The sequence below is a fragment of the Cheilinus undulatus genome, linkage group 20 (assembly GCF_018320785.1).
Source record: "Cheilinus undulatus linkage group 20, ASM1832078v1, whole genome shotgun sequence".
Classification (NCBI taxonomy): domain Eukaryota; kingdom Metazoa; phylum Chordata; class Actinopteri; order Labriformes; family Labridae; genus Cheilinus; species Cheilinus undulatus.
The window spans coordinates 35,285,074-35,299,066 of NC_054884.1; the positions used below are offsets into that span (position 1 = coordinate 35,285,074).

The 13,993-nt window shown below is 37.9% G+C and overlaps 2 protein-coding genes across 5 annotated transcripts in view; both read left to right on the top strand.

The window, feature by feature from the left end:
- Positions 1–713: 713 nt before the first annotated feature.
- On the top strand, positions 714–4,188 carry mrm1 (mitochondrial rRNA methyltransferase 1 homolog (S. cerevisiae)). The gene is made up of 2 exons (XM_041815042.1): positions 714–2,085; positions 3,993–4,188. The coding sequence occupies exon 1, from the start codon at positions 918–920 to the stop codon at positions 2,049–2,051; it is 1,134 nt and encodes a 377-aa protein (XP_041670976.1). The 5' UTR covers positions 714–917; the 3' UTR covers positions 2,052–2,085; positions 3,993–4,188.
- Positions 4,189–6,689: 2,501 nt separating this feature from the next.
- Positions 6,690–13,993, top strand: part of fbrs (fibrosin) — a 37,636-nt gene continuing 30,332 nt past the window's right edge. For all 4 annotated transcript variants that reach the window (XM_041815402.1, XM_041815404.1, XM_041815403.1 and 1 more), the window contains exon 1: positions 6,690–8,463. In XM_041815402.1, coding sequence (XP_041671336.1) covers positions 8,161–8,463 — 303 coding nt within the window. In that variant the 5' untranslated portion in view covers positions 6,690–8,160. The remainder of the gene's footprint in view (positions 8,464–13,993) is intronic.

A 13,993-nucleotide genomic window follows, 5' to 3' on the forward strand; every position in this document is an offset into this window, starting at 1 on the left:
CAGAGCTAAATGTGAGGTTTAACTGTTGTGTTTTTTTTTGTTTTTGTTTTGCGAAAGAAGGAGGGAAATTGTAGCCTAGCATTTAAATCTGAGTGTTTTAGTTTGCTTACATCGTTATTCGTAAAAAAAAAAACAAAAAAAAAAAACAATTAAAATGTAAAAATTATAGCCAAAGCTATACTTGGAGCTTCAGACATTTTTGGTTGAAGATTAATTATTTTATTAAATTTAGTTATATTCAATTAAATTAGACTATGAAGTCATATTATGATATCTATTCAAGGCTCTATAGGGAAGCCTTAAAATAGGACCCATATGTTCATTTTAAAACATTTTCTATGGCCTGAGATTTTTTTCAATCAAAGAATATAAGAAATACGTTATATAAAAGAGATATTTATACTTTATATACAGAGCAGCGTGGAATAAGTGTGGTTCATTGCTTAAAGTACGTATATATCATAAAAACATGCCTAAACATAATAATTTTAAGTATAGTTTAGGTAGTTTTAATTTAACTTAACCTCGTTAATTATTTATATTTATTTCAAAAAGTTTAGCATGAGTTCTTCTGTTTATGTTGTTTTTTGTTTTAATTTTTTTATTCAGTTGTTACGAACCAAGACTTGTATTACTGGTTTCATACATGAGATGGGCTTTTATTTTTTTAGGCACATCTTCCTGTTTTCCGCTCCTTTTTCAGCGAACTTTACAACCCAGATTACACGTGCGGAATTTCATGTGAATAGCACAAACATAGCTGTTCAGGATGGTTATACCGACTGTTAAAGGTTAAACGAAGAATATTGGTGTTCAGTGAAACCTGCGGACTGGATATTTGTCGATTAATGAACTTTTTAGGCGGGCTGAGAAGGCCTTTTTGGACTGCTGCTCTGGGTTACATCTAAGTGGTTATTATGTGGGTATCCAGCAGTTCACATCCACACATGCTGCGTTATGTTTGTAGAAGTTTACAGAAGGCTGCATTTGTGGGCTCCCACGGTGCCTCCTACCATGTTTCAGCTTCTCTTTTGCACCCAGAGGAGAGCAGCAACATCAAACCTGTGGTGAAGAGAGGACGTAGAGAGTCTGGTGGAAGGCAGGATCGTAAAAAGTCTCTGGAAAATGAGACCACCTTGCAGCAAAAGCTCATTCAAGGTAGGGGACACGACCGCAGGGTGTCATCTGAACTGAGGAAGTTGTGTCTGGAGGATTTCCCCTCAGACAGGGAGAGGCCTCTGAGAGAGAAGTCAACCCAGGACTCCAAATCAGTAGAGATTGTTTTTGGCATCTCCCCCTGCCTTCTGGCTCTCACCCAGGGTAGAAGAAAAGCCCACAAGCTGTTTGTTAAAGATGGAGAGGCCTCTCATAGAGCTTCTGTGTTAAAGGTGTGTGAAGAGGCTTATAAACAAGGAGTTCAAGTGCACCGGGTCAGCAAGAAAGATCTGGATAAGATGTCTGGGGGGCGGGTGCATCAAGGAGTTTGTCTGAAGGCCAGTCCTTTGAGCTACCTCACTGAAGCCACAGACTCAGCATTTAAAATACAGTACAGCACCCCTCCTCTGTGGCTCATCCTGGAGGAGATACAAGACCCCATGAACCTGGGTGCCATCCTTCGCTCTGCTTACTTCCTCGGTGTGGACAGAGTGGCCAGCAGTCTTCACCACAGCTGTCCGTTATCTCCAGTGGTCAGCAAGGCCAGCTCAGGTGTCATGGAGGTGATGGGGGTGTATGGATATGAAAACCTGGAGGAGATGCTGAGACTGAAGGTGACACAAGGATGGGAGGTGGTTGGGACAGTGGGGGCTGAAGCAGAGGTGTCCCGGGTCCCTGTCACAGAGTGTTCGGACTTTAAGATGACTAAACCCATGCTGCTGTTGATGGGGAGAGAGGGGGAAGGACTGTCCAAGGAGCTGCTCTCTCTGTGCCAGACCCTCCTCACCATCCCGCCTGGTAGAGAGCTGTTCCCTGGTGTAGAGTCTCTAAACGTCTCTGTAGCTGCAGGAATCCTTCTGCACTCTCTGATGTTCACCAGGAGGTCCAACAGATGACTAATAAAAAACATCTACCTGTACTTGAACCAAGGTAACCTTAACTGTGGTACTGTATGGACATTAGAACCACATGGCACTTTTATAGAAGAAAAGTGGAGACACTTTTAAAACTGCTGCAAAAATGGGGATACAATATGTATATTTTTTTTCTGTGAAGGAATAAATAGTTGTTATAATACCTTATTTTAAGCATTGACATGATTCTAAATAAATAATATTTAAACCACAGCTAAACAAAAGTATAGGACCTAGTACAACCTATGTCGGGAAACTTTTAATTTCCAGTTATCAAAAATCGTACAAACTCCTAAACCTTGTCCAAATTTTAAAAACGCATCAACATTTCTGCTATGGAAATTCTCAAACTTTTCTGGATTTTAAAAAGGTGAAATCTTCATTTTTATAATGATGAATGGTATCAAAAAAGTACAGAAACTTCCCAATTCTCCTTCATATTTTCAACCAAAAGAAAGAGAACACCTCCAAAATCTTAGGCAACTTTTATGAAAAGAGAATGGAAGAAGGGAGCGAGGGAGCCTCCCACGTTTAACCCATTTTCCCCAATTTTTGCCAGAGTTACGTATATTCTGGATGCACAGTGTTGTTGGCATGATGTTGGTATCAGCAGATATTGGCTTAATAACTAACATATAATAAGATATGAAATTTCACCCAATATTTACAGCTGATATATCGGCTGATTATATTGACTGAAGCCTGAAACGTAAAACAATTCCAGACCAGGGGTGGAGCCAGACATTTAAAACATCAGGAGCTAAGCCCAAACAAGGGAAGGTCCAGGGGGGCTGCTTCTCAAGAATCCATTTGCTTTTCAGAGGGTTTAATGTGCTATTTTAAACAAAAAAATTACATTTCAAATGCCAAGAAGTCTTGGCATTATTTAGACAAAAATGATAGTGTTTGAACTAAAAAAATATACTTAATTACTTATATCTTTTTCTTATTTATTCTAACTGTGTAATAAGTGTCTTTATTACTCTAAAATCATTGATACACCATGCTGTCTGAAGTTTATTTTTAACTCACTTTGCATAGATAGGGTGGGAATTTGGTATAAAAGTTTACAATTGAAACTATGCATGTTCAAACAAGGATAACAAAATACACAAAAATGCAGAAAATTGTATTCTGACAATAAAGTTAAAGGTAATTTTTATACTGAAGTGAATTCATACGTTTTAAAAGGTTAAAAAAGATGTTTTAAACTTAAGTTTGGCTTTAGGAATTGAATTTTCATGATGTGATCAGCAAGGCCAGTCAGAATCAGTTTTATTGGTAAGTTAGATGAGTCGTTATTGTAAAAGTGTCATGAATCATCTACTTTTGGGACTTACCAACATAAAGTCAAAATAGACTTTCAGAGAACAGGTTTTTGGTGAGTCTACTTTTCTGATTTTTGTCATTTAAAGTTTCAGATACAAAGAAAGGCCAGTAGACATGAATCACATCAAGATACAATAAAATAATTGTATGGAGACATAATGAGTTTAATAATTGAGTTTAATTGCATTTTATCTCATATGTTGCAAAAGGTAGTGACTTAAAGTAAATGAGTATAAATAAGTTATTTATACCAACATGAGCTGTGAGTCATGATTTGAAAAACCAGGAAGGCCCCTTTTAAACAGCTTTTCCCCCTCATTATGGGAAATTCAAAATAATGACACTGGTTTACTGTTAAAGAAATGCATCTTATGGAGTGTGGTGGTGAAATTCAGCTGTGGATCTTTCTCCATGTGTCATATTGGCAGCTGAATGTAAATACTGTGTATTTAAATCCAGTCAAGATTTCTCTCTCTGACATGATGGCCCTTTAAAAAAACCTGGAAAGAAGTCATTTGTCGTGTCTGTGTTTTTGTAGGGTCAGAACGACTACCATGCCGTCTGACAGTCTCTGTCTGTGTCCCTTATCTGCAGTTTCACTGGGACTTCGGACTGTGCTCTTCCAGGCTGCCTGCCTACTCTCTGCATGACTTTCCATTGGCTCAAGCCTGAGGACAACCAGCACAGCAGCAGGAGCGCCAACAGTCCTCTGACTGAAAATACGATTCCCACAATGAAAAACTTGTAAATACAGGTGGCTTATATCAGATAAAAAATACACTGACTTCTACTGTATACTCTTTTTTTACACTGTTATGACCAAACACATCCTTAGCTGATGACTGTTAATGTTTTTAGAGGCCCTTACAGTATCCATGGCCAATTTTACTTCCTTTTTGAGTTGGTAAAATATTTTGGAATGATTAAAAAGGTAAGTATGATACAATAAGTGTTCATTCCTTTAATTTTGGTTACATTAAATTTAAGGATTGAAACAAAACGGTCATTTTACACTGCTCTAATGACTTTTACAAGAATCTCTTACTGACACAACCACTATTTAAAAAAAAATAAAAAATAAGGCCCCCCACTGGCTACTGTTGCTAGCTTTTCCAGGGCCAGGTTGCAGCAGGCTAAGCAAACCAACCCAGACTTTGCAGCTCCTCATGAGTAGTGTTAATTTTGGCAGCTATTTTTAATTTTAGACTTAGTTTTAGTCTTTAAATGAAATGCATTTTATTTTTTGTCACATTTTAGTCATTTCTATCCATTTTAGTTTTCGTCTAGTTTTAGTTGACGAAAACTCAAAACATTTTAGTCTAGTTTTAGTCCATAAAAAGTACCCACATTTTAGTCTTCACTTTTAGTCCAAGCATTTATTTTCTTGCCTAAATCTGGTACCAAATCATGTTAGTGAATTCTATGCAGCCTGACAAACCTGTGGTCCCTGCTTTCTACAGATGAGAGGCAGAAGAGCTCCGGCTGCATTGTTTTGTTTTTTTTGACAGATTTACCCACAGTGGAAAAATATCACAGATTCTGAAAGTCTGACGAAAACTACATTACATTTTAGTCTTAATTTTAGTAATCTTGATGAAAGCTAAACTTAGTTTTTGTAAGTTTTAGTCATCGCAGATCTATTTTTGTTAGTCTAGTCTAGTTTTTGTCATGGAACAAAAGGCTGTCAAAGAACATTTTTAGTCATAGTTTTAGTTGACAAAATTAACACTGCTCACGAGGGATCCTTAGAGTGCTCTGAACAGGGAGGGGACCCCAAGGCAGATCCATCAGTTTTGGATCTGCCTCATCGTATCCTCCCAGTTGGACATGTCCAGAGGACCTCCAAGAGGGAGGTGACCAACTGGCCCGAGCCTGATCAGCATCATCCAGAACATCACATGTGGACAAAAACAAAGAAGGATAAAAAAAAAAATCTTTAATTTCAGATTTAAAGAAGTGACTGTTGATCGTTCCTCAAACACAGTAACCCCATATGAAAAGCATTTTATTGTACATTGGTAAAAGAAATTATTTGACCTACTTACTAAAAAAGCTTCAATTGATAGAAAGAAAATAGATTGATGTTTATTCCTCAGGATAACAAGCTGTAACCCAATTTTTCCTCATGCATCTTGCTAACTTGTTAAACTTTATTCAATTGTGGGACAGAGGGCCCAGAGTTAAGGTCACACCCCATGTACACAGGTGGCCCTGGTTCAAGCCCGGTCTGTGGCTCTTTCAAAGCATGTCATTCCCCACTCTCTCATCCCTGTTTATGCCTCCATCCACTGTCATAGCTCTATTGAATAAAGGCAATAAAATTAAATAGAATAAAATCTTTAGAAAAATAAAAAAGTTTATGGCTCCATCCACTGTCATAGCTCTATTTAATAAAGGCAATAAAATAAATCTTTAAAAAATAAAAAAGTTTATGGCTCCACCCACTGTCATAGCTCTTTTTGATAAAGGCAATAAAATAAATAAGATAAAATCTATAAAAAATAAAAAAAGTTTATGGCTCCACCCACTGTCATAGCTCCTTTTGATAAAGGCAATAAAACAGATAAGATAAAATCTTAAAAAAATAATAAAGTTTTTGGCTCCATCCACTGTCATAGCTCTATTTAATAAAGGCAATACCATTAAATAGAATACAATCTTTAGAAAAATAAAAAAGTTTATGGCTCCATCCACTGTCATAGCTCTATTTAATAAAGGCAATAAAATAAATAAAATAAAATCTTTAAAAATAAAAAAAAAAATTGTGTGTGTGTGTGGGGGGTTCTTTCTTTAACCAAAGGACACTAAACATTTTGTCCACATGTGTTTCTGATGTTGGTACTCTATTTTGAAATAAAAGCAGGTCCGTAGGCTATACAAACAGGAAGTCCAGCACACAAAAAAAATCCCAGATGAAACAGAACAGTTTTAAATGCACAGTAGTGAAACTTTAAAATGGAAGGAACAACAGAAATCCTCCAAAAACTGTATTAATTTGACATTTTTAATAACCTCATATCTGATACACCCTGATACATATCTGATATTGACTGAGGCCCTTGGATCCCAAGGCCCGGAACAGTTAAGACTGGAGCAGCTTTATCATTTACAAAGATCGTGCCCTTTACAACCAAATGCTCCCAGAGGATTGGTAGGCTTGAGCCAGCTGATTGTCTGGAGAGCTGACAATAAATGAAAAATAAAGTCTAACATAAACCCTCCACACGGTGGCAGCATGGACGAGCATAGCTATCAGCTAACCAGTTTGATGACTGAGGAAGAAGAGTGGCGCACACAATGCACTGCACGGCTGACAAGGGTTGTGTCTCCCTGATTTTCACGATAAATTTCCAATTCAGTGGAAACTTGTGAAGGGACAGCAGCGGAGCCGTTCTGTTTCTCTCTTCATATATTTACATTCTGGATTCAGCGAGAATAAAACATCTTTGACTGGAAACGTCGGCGAGGGGTCCAACTAATCCTAAACAGTGGATTACACAGTGAAGGCTGCATGAAGGAGCTGCCCAGCCCAACGGGGGCTTGGCCGACACCCTCGTTAATGGAAATCGACTCCGAGGCTCTCAAATTTGGGCCTTGATTTTTTTCTTTATGATGGAGTGGAAACTACAGAAGAGTTTTGCGTGAAGAAGCGAGATGTCATAATTATATCGGCGATTGGTTGTAAAAATCTTCCGTATTCCTTCCGCTTCCTTAAAAAAAATTAAAGGTCTTGCTTTGGTGGCTAACAGCTGGATCGGCTAATGCTAGCTAGCCGGAGTGCTAACGTTACGTCTTTCTTTTGATGTGATGCGAATTCAACCATTTCTATCGGCCATCAACAATCCGGCTGGGGAAAATCAAGCTCTACTCGTCTGAGACTGTTAGTTAGCTCCGTTTTGTTCTATCCGGCGTGTCAGTCTTTACATATACATTGTAAGAATATAGTTTTATTCTTAGGTTGTAAGCTGAATATATTGTATTGAGTTAGCTGTGTACAAGCTAACCAAATGAGCAAAGGCTAATTGGCTACACTGACCTATCAGCTAGCGTTAGCGCTGATTACTTAAACTCAAAAAGACAGGTCAATTTACTCCTCGGTTTGGGAGTAATTTACATTAGATGTCAATAACAATACCTTAAATGTAATATTAACGCTGTGATGTGTGATATTGTCGGATATTCGGCCCTGCTAACAAGCTAACCGTCTAATTTTGCTAACAGGCAAATAAATTTGTCAGCGTGAGCAGAAATTTACGAAATCTAGGACGTGTGAGTTGTATTGAGCAATGCCCATGTTAGTTTGGGTTTAATTTTGAAATCAATCCAAAGGCGATTTGGCCTGCTTTGTCTATAACACGAAAAGCCTTGTCCTTTTTTTTGTTTACATGCGTATAACTTATGTGGGTTGAATTTCTTGCTGGCTAGCTAATGTTAGCCGTCTACGAGACTCAATCTGCTATGTCCTGACATCAGCGAGGGTCGTGGATGTTTTAAATTCCTATGTGGATCTCGGATTTATTTCGGATTAATTGAAATGACTCTAAAATTTCGCCGAAAGAAAGGCTCTGATGCCAATAGACTGTTGTCAAAGGACGGTAAATAATAGCCACTGGTTCCATTAACGCCATTTTAACTGGGAGGGCCTGCCTGCCTGTGTGGTGGGGTTTTATTTAGGGTTCGGTGCCTTCCACCGGGAAGGACCGGGACTTGAACAAAGTGCCTTTGGCCTCACAGGAGTTACTAAAGGAGGAGTCGTCTGAACATGGAGGGCCCGAGCAGGAGCACTGGGTTCAGGCAGAGCCGACGGTCCCGATCACAGCGCGACAGGGAGCGGCGGAGGAGGAGAGTGGACCTGGCTGTGGAGAGGGCCACATCCCTGTCCTCAGGCTCCGATCGGGAGGCTGGGGGGACTAACAGTGTGCTGGGTCCCGGAGGGAGAGAAAGCCGGCCTGGTTTTGGGAGACACAGGCCTCCACGAAGGAGGAAGAGAGAGTCTGTGTCCTGCGAGGAAGACATCATTGATGGCTTTGCTATTGCAAGCTTCATTAGCCTGGAGGCTCTGGAGGTAAATATCTTTATTCTGACAGCCAGTCATCAGCTGTCATCCATCAAAAATAGTCTGTCACCAATGCCAGTACAAACACAATGATGGATTGCTCTCTATTAATAATGTAAAGGCACACTCATCTCACTATTTACTAAGTTTCACCATACTGGATTCTAGGGTTGTCACCATACCAAAACTTTGAATTTCAGTATGTTACTAGTAATGCCAATATGCTCTTAGAGACAAAAATAGTGCCAATAATTATGCAGTTGTGTTTATTTTGACTCGTTTTGCAAATTTCCAATGAATTGCTGTATTGAAAAGAATCAAATTTTAATATTATTCTCATTTTGAGTAAGAAAAACATCTTCAGAAACTAGGAAAATTTGTTTTTTTACAAACTTTTCTAGAAAAAAGAACTTGAATGTTTACATTATGAGCATAACATCCCTGCTGAATAAAAATGTAATAGATCTGTATTTTGACATGTTTAAGGTTATAGAAATAAATCACCTGTAATTTCAAAATTACAGTAGGCAAATTAATCTGGATTTTGGTGACTTAATCAGCCTTAGTTAAAATCAAATGATGTGAATACACATTTGGGTGTGAATAGTTGTATTGAAGGGAATAAAATTTGTTGAGTCTTTCTCATTTTTATTTGGAAAAACATACAAAAATGCAAAATAAAATGCATTTAACTGATATTTTGACACACATTTAAGGTTGAAAAATTTGCACCTTCAGCAATTTGAAAATTGCAGAAAGACAGATTATGATTTAATCAGAATTTTGGTTAATTACCAGGTCTTAATACCAAGGGAACAGAAATAGAAGTTCAAGGCACACAGTGATTGGTAACTTCTTGTTTCTAGTTACCAAAATTTGTATGCATACTCATGCATATTCTAAATAACACAAAAGCATAGGCAACTTTTCTGCACTTAAAATTATGTGTCACTTTACTGGATTAATAATCGGGTTTTAAAATGATGCATTAAAGTTTCCCATTTTATGTAGAAAGTAAGCCATTTTATGAACAATTTTAACTAAATATGATCTATGTTTCTTGAGTCTTTTAGGTTATGCCCTTCACTTATTAAAAATATGGTATTTCAAGAGCTTTTTTTGTGAAATCGATTGAAATTGCCCGCATTGCTTTGATTTCAATTTGATTCTGAAATGAGTTGAATCCCTAAAATGGTTCAGATTAAAACGAAAATCATGTTTTGACATGATGCTAAACGAATCAACAATATCGATACTTGTTTTGATACCACAGCAACCAAAATAAAAGTTCTAAGCATTGATTAATTCGTGCTTTATTGGCTTTGACCATCAAAAATTGCAATCAAACTCAAACACACTTAAGAGGAATTGGCCTGCAATTTTCTGATTGGACTCATTTCTCTTCTTTGCACCTATTTTACGAAAAAAGCTGTAAATGTCAAATAGTTGATACTTTTTGAAGGGACAAATGAGAGATTTTAGGGTATCTGTCAAAAACATAAAGTGTCAAACATTGTGATATCCTTCCACTCTACTCACTATTGGATTGTATGTTATCACTTCATGATTTTATGTTATTCCAAGTTTTCTAAAGAGATTAGCATCAGTTGATCATTAAGTATGTATTTTATGAAATTAAATCCTCTGACAGAAAAAATTACCAATGTCACTTTTCCTATTTTATTTTGATTAAATAAATAAAGGATCAACAATATTTTTATCAGTTTGAGGTGTTATAGATGTAAACCACATCAAACAAGAATGTGCCTATAATGGTATCAATATACAAGTTCTTTGCCTGTTGTTGTTACATCCCTGCTCTTTAACATTGCATGGCAGGTAGATTGCAGTCTTTCCTCTTCTTTATTTTTGAATATTTGATGCGAACTGAGAGGTAGCTTTGAATTTTGGGTCCCTGTGTAACTTTTATGGTTCTCTTTAAATCTCTCAATCATGTGAAATCCCTTCAGATCTTCAGTCGTAGTTTTGCTTTGTTATCTTGGGAGAGGGAGAGAGAGCACTGTCTAAATCGCACACAACCTTTGTCATTTGCAAGACTTTGTTTGCAGTAATTGGTGATTAAAAAAAGAAATGACTCGATATTAGGTACCAAGGACTTCTATTTTTGTTGCCGTGCTATTAGAATGGGTATCCATCTCATTTGTCTTTAACCAGACTCTTATCAAAGTTTAAAATCTGATATTTTGACAACCTTCCAATGAACTCCTCAACTCCGACACCGTTCTTGTTTTGGAGAAAGCAATCCTCTCAGGCCAAACCCTAAGGCATCCCTCTGATGGCTTCTGGAGAGGCTTTAATTATTCATGTTCCAATTCTGTGAGGCGTTGATGAGCTGCCAAATGGCTTTTCAGAAATGAAAGAAAAAATAAATCCACTTTAAAGTGAAATATGATGGCAGCGGTCTGGCCTTTAAGGTACAGTTGTTTACCAATCGAAACAAAGGGTTGCACTCCTTTTTTAGGGCGTATTTACATTTTACATTAGAGCTTCTCTTATTCCATATCATTCATACAGGATTTCCACAGTAGACAGATGTGGAAACTGATTTAGACAGGAGTATTTTAGTGTTGGTTAATATGCTGTCATGATGAATCTGATGGCATTTTGTTGATTGCAACATTATGACAGAAAACCTGATTATTCATTAGGAATTGTCGCAGAATTCCCCTATTATTAACAAACCATGTCACTACTCTGGTGGGTAAATTAAATTTAGAGCAAAATAATCCTCAATGGGGCAGATAGGTAAGTAAGAATTTTTTTAAGCAAAGTATGGTGATGTTAAATGTTGGAATATGGTTTTTAAACAGCAGTGGTCTGCAGTTGTCCATATACAACACTTTGTTAGCTGGCAGTGCAGTTCTTACCAGTGTTTACTGTTGCAGGGTTACAAAAGTTGACTGCTCACCTCTGTAGTATCTGTACCATCATTATCAAATAGCTTAATGTCCTTAATATGAGTCCTTTTTCTAGGAAATATCACCAAGAAAACATAAAAACAGTGCAAAGGAATCCTCTCCTGCCATTAGTTTTAGCTGTAGACTTGGAAACTTCACCCTGGAAAGATGAGTCAGATCAGTTTCTCTTCTGCCATGGTTTTAATAAAGTTGGTATCAGACGTCCTGTCCCTTCTTGATTTTCATTGGTCGCTGAGGGAGAAATGACATTGACAGGCTCTGTTCTTTTCCTAAAGTTGATTTGTAAAGCAGCAAAAATCATCTGTCACTAAAGGCCTTTTTGCTCTCAGGATGGTGAGGTCTGAAATCGCTGGACTGCACTGGTTTTGTATTGAAAATGAGCACTGAAAGCCCAACATGTTTACAAATGACAAAGTTGACCCGCATCTACAGCTGAGTTTTATCAGTCTTGGTCATAAAGTTGAAGTAGTTGTTCAAGTTGGTGTGTTTTTTGAGAAATAACAACCAAACTAGGGATGCAGCCAGTGTTGACTAATCTGAAAATGGATGATCTGTGTAATTCATAAAATGTCAGAAAATGGTTTAAGATAGTAATCAGTGTTTCCCTGAACACAAGCTGACTTTTTTTTAGCCAGCCATCATAGAAAACTTAAAACAGGATATTAGTCACCTGCTGGAATCAGATAAATCCTGCCTCCTTTTCTTCAGAAATTGCTCAATCTGACAACCATCCAGCTGTGTGGGAAAAAAATAACACCTAATAGGTTACGACACTCAACGAATCCTTTGACTGAACAGTATAATGGAAATCTATATGGAGCACTTAGAAATTACATATCATTTTTGAAAGTCTGCAAGAATATAGCAACTGGATTTAAAACTACACCGGCAACTTTGAATGAGTGAAGCAAAAGCGTGTAATTTCCTTGAAAATGGCAGTTGATTGCTCTACATTATCCATTTGAAATGTATTTAGCGCGATGTTAAGTCAGTCTATAGATTTCACTCTGTACTAACAATCAATTTCACATAATGGTTAACATGCCGTCTTTTCTATACAGCTCTCTAGGGGATTGGAGAAACCTCCAGCTTTTTTTTTTTAATTTGTCTTTGCACATGAAACACTGGTGTCCAACCTTTAGAGCTTCAGAGATGGTCAGCTCACCATCGCTGAGCAGCCTCTGAGCAGTAGCTCGGATGTTTGCCTGGTGAGGTGATGCGCTACAGTATTTTGGTAGACATTTGTCAGAGAAGTTGTCTCATCTATAGACACTTGGACATGTTAGAAGAATATTATTTAATAGAAACTAGGGGCGTTTTCACGTTAGTTATGATTGTTTTGTGCTGCACCCGTCCCCCAACTGGTCTGCATTGACATTAGTAACAGTTCCATACAGTAGGAATAAATATACACATAGTTTTTTAAATCTGTCAAGTCTCAAAAAGATGAAACAGTCCTGGCAGCCTCTTGTGTTGCCATTTTTTTTTTCTCTGGTTCTGTGTAGACAATGGAGTCCATCCGGCTTCTATAGATGTTTTTGTTATCTTTAAGAAACCAGCAGTGACCCTCTTCCTACTTCTACATCTACCACGCAGCTAAGAAGATGAAACGGGTGCATGTTGCTAACCTTGCAAAGCAGATCGATTTGCCAGACCCCATCTTTGTCATCAGGCTAATCCATTTTGAGAAGCTCCAATCTACAATGTCTGTGCTGACCCGATCACTGTTCGGTTTGTGCCAATCTGAGTCATTTAGGGTGTCATTTGTTTTGTTATGGGTGAATACAATGGCTGATAGTGGATTGATTAGGTCTGATGTAGCCACAGCAGCAGTTTGGTCAGAACTGGACAACATTTCTTTATCAAAACAAGAGCAACACTGAATGCTTTTAATGACAGAAAGGATGTTTTCACTCTTCTCCTGGCCTGTTTTGGTGTGGGTTTGTAGTCATGGGTGGGCTTTGCTGGTTTATCCCATGGCTGCTGCCTTGGTAGCTATTTGCTTGAATATAACTGTAGGAAAGCGGCAGTTTAGGGTTAGGGTTACCCTATCAGCACATCTCCCAACCAGCTTTGGTATTAATTTTATTTACTGAGAAGCTCTGCTATTCACAAACTAAGGCAACAGCCTGCCAGCTCAAGAGAAGCACATACGTACAACATTATTGTCGCTCTGATTGGCCCGTCATAAATGTGGTGGACAGAATGTTCCTCCAGTCACCTTCCGAGAATTTTTTGAACAGTTCTGCCCTTCCCAAACACATTAAATGGGAGCTTTCCCAGATGAATGTGAAATGTATCCAAACAATGAAGATATGAAACAGTCCATCTGGCGTGCCAGGTTAGCATGTTGCAGGGATTCAACAGTTTTCATGTGGCACATACTCCAAAGGGCGTAAGGATCCACAGACAAGAGACATTTATAATTGACTCTACAGCTGTATTGGAGCAGTTTTGTTGACATCTTTCATGAATCATGCCGGGGATCACCTCTTTTATTTTAATTTCTGTCTAAACTGCTTTAAAAAACCAAACATTTCCTAGGTTTGTTAACGAAGCATTGGAATGTTTTTGTACACCATGCTCCGTGTGCAGGACTT

Excerpts from the sequence above, each read along its gene's own strand:
- mrm1 (XM_041815042.1), top strand. The coding sequence starts at position 918 with ATGTGGGTATCCAGCAGTTCACATCCACACATGCTGCGTTATGTTTGT.